Source organism: Gossypium raimondii, chromosome 7 (assembly GCF_025698545.1).
Source record: "Gossypium raimondii isolate GPD5lz chromosome 7, ASM2569854v1, whole genome shotgun sequence".
Taxonomy (NCBI): domain Eukaryota; kingdom Viridiplantae; phylum Streptophyta; class Magnoliopsida; order Malvales; family Malvaceae; genus Gossypium; species Gossypium raimondii.
In genome coordinates this window covers 52,866,890-52,874,707 of record NC_068571.1, presented here as the reverse complement: position 1 = coordinate 52,874,707, position 7,818 = coordinate 52,866,890, and the positions used below count along the sequence as shown (strand labels likewise).

Genomic DNA, 7,818 nt, shown 5'->3' with positions numbered 1-7,818 from the left:
TGTTTGCATCTCGAGTCCTCCTCTCTAACAGCCAAATCCTTGTAGCATCCTCTAGGCGGCTAGCTGCCTCTACACCCATGCCGGCCTCCTCCCTTTCCCTTATCTAGCCTCACTCTCCCCTCTTTCTTCCTCCTCCCTCCCCCGCCCCTCTCCCTCTTTTGCATCGTCCTTGCTGCCTCCAATGTCGGTCACCAGTTTTTCCAGTATAAAGAGGCCACCTTGGTCTATTGCAGGTCCCAATGCTCCAAATCAGGTCTTTCGATCTAATAGCTAACGTCACTCTATGTTCTGACTTTGACATCCCAAAGACTATTGTCGCTAAGTCACTTTCATCCTTGATTTCACTGAGTGGGTTAAGCGTGCAAGCGTTGGTTGCTATCGTTTTTCTTTCTCGGCTTGCTTGTTAGTCGCCAAGTTTCTTAGTATTTGGATGCCTTGTTTGATTTTTTGGTGTTTTTTGGTCTCTTTTTGTTCTCCACGAGAGTGTTTTTTACAAGAAGGTAAACACGTCACGACTTAGGGGTTCTATATCAAGTTTTTTATTCAATTGTTGTTACTTCTATTACATAAAAATGCTTCATATACTGCATTAGCCACATAAACAATTTCATTGATAAACAAGCTTCAATCCCCAATCAATACATGTGGATTATTTGCAATTTTATAAAATCCAAATTTTACATTTTTTTGGAGATGGATTTAAACACAATTTAGACAAAAACTTTTAACTAAGTTGACAATTTTTTTCATATTTGCTTCGAAACAGTGTTTATTAAATTCACATGTTTGATTTAAAATCTAACTATTATTATTTGGATTCAAAATCCAAATTAATTAAATTATTTATTGTATATTTGAATGTGCTAAATATCTTACAAGTAGTAAATCCAAAAAATTTTAAAAAACATTTAATCTATATTTGTCATCTCTAAAAGTAAAATAGATTTAAATATTATCCAAATCAATAACAATTGAATCCATGGTCCTTTCTAATTATTTAATGACATTTTAGCAATTTTTTTCATATCATTAATACATCATTTTGATAATTTTTACATTAAATCCAAACCCAAATCCTAAACTCTGATCACATACTCAAACTTTAAATCTTGAATCCTAAAGCCAAATTCAAGGTTTAGAGTTTAAGATTTAAGATTTGAGTTTAGGGTTCAGGGTTCAAGGTTCAAGACTCTAGGTTCGAAGTTCAAGGCAAAAAAATATAAAAATTATGTGTCAATGACATAAAAAAAATTACTAAAATACACTTTATACATTAGCATCTTACTGAAATGTATCAATGAATATGCACAAATATTCAAATCTACTTTATCCATTAGCATCTCCAATTGAAACTATCGTTTAGGTTTTGGCAAAAACAAGAGGATACAACTGTTGCTCGAACCGGATTGCGAGTCCGTCGGTGCACCAGTTTGGAGAAAGATCAAATTACTCGAAAACTGGTATAGACCAGTTGAACCAAATTTTTTTAATATATATTTACTTTTATGAATTTTTAATGATTTATTTAATCAAACTAAACAGACCAATCTGACAGGTGAACTCTTGGCCTGATTGGTTCACCCACCGGTCCAGAAAACCTAGGAGAATAGACAAGATTTGGAACACAGTAATAGCTAAAAAGAGTGATTGCACTAATACTACAACTGAGGCTATTCAACAAAACCCTAAACTACATTTAAACAAACTATCATCATTGCTGTCTTCTTCATACCCCAACTACAAAATCCATCAGGCTGTCTAGTTCTAACTAAACTAGGAAAATCCTATTTAACATGAAACATGTTCACACCACATACCGATAGGTAATATAACGACCAGCAGTCTCGCTAGGCCTAATTATCTTCACCACTTGTCCACGCTTCAGCCCGTAGTATCTTGCGATCGGATCACTCACCTGGATACGCGGCAGCTGCATTCATTCCATTCCACAAACACAATGATCATACACATTAGTTTACTTTAGGCTATAAAACAATGAATATCACGTTGGCCAACAAAGATTTGTGCAAATCACTTTAGAATACTCTCATCTAACACTATAGAGTAATTAAGGTTACTATATATATGGTTAAAGTACCTGGGAAGTCTCTGTATTATAGGGACAGTATCAAGTTAGTCCCTCTATTATTAAATGGATCAATTTAGTCCCTATAATATTAGAAGGAATCAAATTAAGTCCAAATTGTAACAGAGTTAACATTTACTGTACAAAAATGTCATTTACTGTTTAACAAGGTTAAAATATTTGAAGTTTTACGGTTTTGTAAATGAAATCTTTTTTGGGAATTGAACAGATTTCATTTACAAAACCATAAAACTTTTAAATATATTAGCTTTGTTAAACAGTGTAGATGACCTCTTTATGCAATAAATGTTAACTTTTTCCAATTTGGCCTTATTTGATTCTTTTTAATAGTATAGAGTATAAATTGATCCATTTAATAATAGAGGGACTAATCTGATCAGATCCCTATAATAGAAGGACCTCTCAGGTTCATTCACCCTATATATACTGACCTGTGTTTCCTTTACAGTATATCTTTGCAGCAAAGTCTTTTTCTCCTCGGTAGTAAGCACCTGATGCTCCGGAACAAGAGAATGTTCTTTTACATTGACAAGGAGCTCCGTTTCCTGCACCATTGAAGTTCAAAATAAGAATCACAATGAGTAACAAAATTGGAGAAACAGATTTCAAGAGAGGAAAATGTGGATCCTCGTGTGGTATTGCAAAATTTGTAACATACGGCAATAATCAGATGAACTTAGCCATTTGGTCTTAGCGATTACACCAACTTGATAAGCTTGAGAAAGTAAACTTAATTAGATGAATCATTGCCCTCATAGCTTTCCTTCATAGAAGAAAACACACCAAGAATCCCGTTTTGACAGAGATTGATTAGTGTAAGTCCTTCACTACTAAGCATAATGATGACCTAAAGTGGAACCCAAATATCATAAAAGCGATAAATTTGACCTGGAAAACCTCCAAGTGGAATTTGGAAGAAATTTCATTGATACAAGTCCGAGCAAAGGGAGTCAAATTTTGTTGCACAACCAGTATAGCCCTAAATACATTCTCCGATTTCATGCGGTTGGTATATGTCTTCATTGTTTTCACACCAACCTTGGGTTCTTCAGGAAAGAAAACATAGATCTAGTACACAGAAAAGTAAAACCCTTAAATTAATGAGGCTATGGATAAAGACAAAGGTGAAAGTATCTAAGAGATCCTTGTACTATAGGGACTTTATCAAATTAGTCCCTCTTATTTAATGGATGAAATTAGTCCCTGTACTATTAAAAAGAATCAAATAAGGCCAAATTGGAATAGAGTTAATATTTATTTTTATCATTTACTGTTTAACAATTTGGACTTATTTGATTCTTTTTAATAGTATAGGGACTAAATTGATCTATTCAATAATAGAGGGACTAATTTGATACAGTCCCTATAATACAGAGATCTCCCAAATACTTTAACCTAAAGACAAGTGTAGGTAGAAAACTTCATAAACAAGAACAAGTCATTAAACACTTATTCGTGCCTTATTACTACAAATTCAAAAGCAAAAGATAAATGAATTGAAACCAGTTGTTAAAATTGTGTTGAAAGTGGAGAAATATTTGAGAACACCTGATCAGAGCTATCGTTTCGCTTAGCTTTATTAATAACCAGATCCTCCCTTTTCATGTTTTCGCCGAATTTGGAAATAAATTGTTCTCTAGACATGTTAATCTCGAAATCTCCAACGAAGTAATCTCTGTCTTTCAACAACTGCAATACCGTCTTTCGGATACGAAACAACCTCCTGATTTCATCGTCCGACAGAACCATTTTCGTCCCCCAATTTCTATAGTCCAACAGTAACTAACATCAGTAAAAACACACGAGCAAAAGAAAACAATAACAACAATCACAATCATAATAAAGCTAAACATTAACCAATGATTTTAATAATAGTTAAACTGGGAATTAAACCCTAAACCCTAAAACTAATTAGTAGGCATCAAACAAGAGTAAAATAACGCAATAACAGCAATCATAATAATATTATAGTTAATAATTAACCAGTGAATTGGATAATAGTTAAGCTGAGAATTAAACCCTAAACTCTAATACTTAAATTAAGTAGTAGGCGTCAAACAAGAGTAAAAATAACGCAATAACAACAATCATAATCATAATACAGTTAAAAATTAACCAATTAGTTCAATCGAAGTTAAAACAAAGAATTAAACGAAACCCTAACACTTACGGAAAAAAAATGAAACAGAAACAAATTGAATGCGGGAAAAAACGAATTATCGGCGTGAGAAAGAGAAAAGAGACGAAATATACCAATAATAACGAGAATTGCTGAAACCCTAGGAGAAAAATTCTTCGAGTGTGCCAATGTGAGGAGAAAGTGTTAGAGTTTTCGATGAAGAAAATTAAGAGAGGGAAAATAAAGGTGAAGGCTTTAAATACTTGTGAAAGTAAATAATTAAAAAATAAAATTTAAAAACGAGGAAGATTATATGGGCTCGGCTCGGCTCGGGGTCGGCTCTTGAAAAAACAGCCGAGCTGGTTAAGCTGGACTTTTGCAATTTAGGGCCCAATCCTTTTCGGGCCTTGCTTTATAAAGAAATATATGTATTCTTTTTAAAAAATATATAAAAAATAGGGAATGGGTTTTTTTAGATTAAATTATTAATTTAATTATATAAAAATAAGGTAAAAAAGATTATTATGCAATTAGACAATACATTGAATAACTATTATCAGAATTAACTATTACAAAGTACGATGAGATTGATAATTGGAATATATCTAGATCTATACTAAAATAAATTTAAATAGAATTCACATATGATGACACTTAAACCATAATAAATTTGAAGATGACTAACACATAATTTATACGAATAAGTAACATTTAGTCCCTGAATTTGACAAATTTTTTGACCCGCAGTAGACCAAGTTGTTAAAAGTTTTGTCAAATTCAGGTAAATATTGCTTTATTTCTAATTGGCTTAAACGACTAACACATAATCTATAACGTCTTTCTTATTTACGTACTTTTTTTTTGTCAAAAGTGATACTTAGGCTTTCGTTCCGTTAATATTTTAGTCAAGTGGTTTGTCTCTCTTAAATAAATCCACTAACCAATTGAATTTTTACATGTGTCAAAATAACCGCATTTCTTCGACAACTTTTTTAACAAAATTGATTTTAATATTTACGGAAAGAAGAAGAGTTGAATAGAGAGGGGGGGCGGGGGAGGAAGAAGATGAAAGAATAAACGGGGGAGAGGTGAGAGAAGGAAAATAAAATAAAATAATTGAAATTTTGACATGTGTAATAATTTAATTAGTTGATATATTTTTTTAATAGAAATAAATGATTGGACTAGAAATTTAACCGAATGAAAATTTAGGTATCTAAATGAGAAAATACTATAATTTGGAGGCCATTCTTTCATTTAAGCCTTTCTAATTTATATAGGGCGTGACTCATACTTAAAATCTCAAAGCTTTCACAACCTCGACATTACTATTAAGTCAAAGCCACATCGACTATTTAATTTTATTGATGATTTGAAATTTGGGTTCGAGTCTCATCATGCACAATTACAATGCATGAGTCTTCACCCTACTTTGTGCATGTGCCATGTGTGAGTGTTCTCCGATTCTTTCTGCTTAGGTTTGGTTATTTTCAAATCTTCATCTATTGTGCTTTGTATTGAGTTGATTCTACTTGCCATTGTAGTTAGTCAAGCATGTATTAGTGCTTGTACTTACAATTTGTACCTATGTTGTGCTTCTAATTGTACCATATTGTATTAGTAAAATCTAAAAAAAAAAAGTACTGATGTATTATTATTATTATTATTTTATTTTTAAAAATTAAATGGGTTTTAATTATTTCATAATACAAAATAAAATTATTTTAATATGATTCTTAAACTAATTATAATCTCTTAATCTATAATTTATAATCTATAATATAAATAAAAGCACGAGTTTAGAAAAAATTGAACTGGTAGAAATACCCTTTATATTCTATCATATTACTAAATTGATATTTGAAAATAAAAATAATATTTAATTTAAAAGTATTAATTAAAAAGTTGGCGTAAATTAAAATTGTGATAGTTACCCATTTAAAAAACAATTTAATAGAAATTGTGATAATTATATAATTAGAAATAATAAAATTAAAATTAGATAAAAATAAAAATTAAAGTTAGTAATGATATTGCAAGAAATCGAAATCCCAGTGGCTTTTTGTACTCTTTTTTTAACAAATTTAAAATGAAATTACACGTTCAATTAAAATTATTTCGGGCACGTGGCAATTAAGTTGATCAATTATAACAAAATATATTCTCACCCAAAAAAATCATATAAAATAAAAATTCAGACGATCGCGTAAATAATATGTTAAGCTCAACCGATTGGTGATTAAATAAAACAGAATAAAATAAATGTTTTGTAGAATAATAATTAGATCGTTGTTTTCGTACACAAGTGATCGAAAATAAATAAAAAAGGGTCAAATTATGGTATTCTCCTCTATAATGTTTAAATTAGAAATTTAATCATTAAATTTTAATTTGACATAATTCGATTTATGTACTTTTATAATAACACTAATTAGTTAAAATAGTTACATTAAAGTATTCATAGTTTTTTTTATGACATTCTCTTATAACTCATCGTGTTTATATGAAATGTTTTGTGCATGATTTTCAAAATTGAACCAAATCGGACCAAATCATTAAGTTCGGTAAAGACACCAAAATAAAAAATTAACCATCAAAAATATGATTACACAAGGAAACAATATTTATTGAAATTACAAACCAAAAGATTTGGTAAATCATTTATGGATTTTCTAAATTAAAATATGATATTTAAGAAACAATGGGGGGATGTTGGTTTTCTCAGTGTGGTATTTTTAATGTCATATGTTTGGGACCAAATTCATTGACACTCACATTTCCAAGTCACCAATTGGTCCCTTAAAATAGGATTTTCTTTTTTTATTTGAAAATACTTGTTTTATATTTACAACCCATTTTTTTTAAGTCATAAATAATATACTCAATGAATTCAAACTAGAAGAAATTCAATAAAAAAAAACTTAAATCATAATAAATTTAGATAATATCCACACATAATGAGACTTAAATTCAAAATAATAATAATAAACCCGTATATGACATTGTATATATGATAGGACAAGAAACTAGATACTCAAGATTCCAAAACCTAAGCCGCCAGCACTGTCAAAGCCTTAGTTGGCTTTTATATATCTACACTTATATTAAGTCACTGATTGGTTTAATGTCACAAGTTAATTGAGTATCAACTCAATTAAGAAATTATTAGAATATCATTATTTTTACAAAGAATTTTTTTTTCACACACACAATGTGAATGTATCATAGAAATAGCACACACACGAAGGCAAAGGGAGTAGGCAGAATTGTTTAGGCCCAAAATAATAGATTAGTTATCCCTTAAATTTTTATAAAATTACATTTTAACTCGCGATAATTTATAATTCTATCTCTAGGCCCGATAAAACAAATCTCTAATTTCCTCCCCATATATATACCATATCCAAAGAACCTAGGTGTTGAATTTATGCAACATCTTCCACATGTGGGCTAGGATCTCTTGCAGTTTTCAAGGAACCACTATATATCTATATTATATATATGATTAATAGGTAACTAATTTTAATGAGTGGTTTAATATGAACACTGATCAACAAAATCCATTAAAAAATACAAAAGAAAATCTTCCACC

The 7,818-nt window shown here is 30.4% G+C and overlaps 1 protein-coding gene across 1 annotated transcript; it reads right to left on the bottom strand.

The window, feature by feature from the left end:
- Positions 1-1,631: 1,631 nt before the first annotated feature.
- On the bottom strand, positions 1,632-4,511 carry LOC105787372 (DNA-directed RNA polymerases II and IV subunit 5A). Its single transcript, XM_012613759.2, has 5 exons — positions 4,361-4,511; positions 3,656-3,872; positions 2,996-3,175; positions 2,539-2,652; positions 1,632-1,930 (listed from the first exon to the last, which is right to left on the bottom strand). The coding sequence occupies exons 2-5, from the start codon at positions 3,854-3,856 to the stop codon at positions 1,805-1,807; spliced, it is 621 nt and encodes a 206-aa protein (XP_012469213.1). The 5' UTR covers positions 3,857-3,872; positions 4,361-4,511; the 3' UTR covers positions 1,632-1,804.
- Between the last annotated feature and the right edge of the window lie 3,307 nt (positions 4,512-7,818).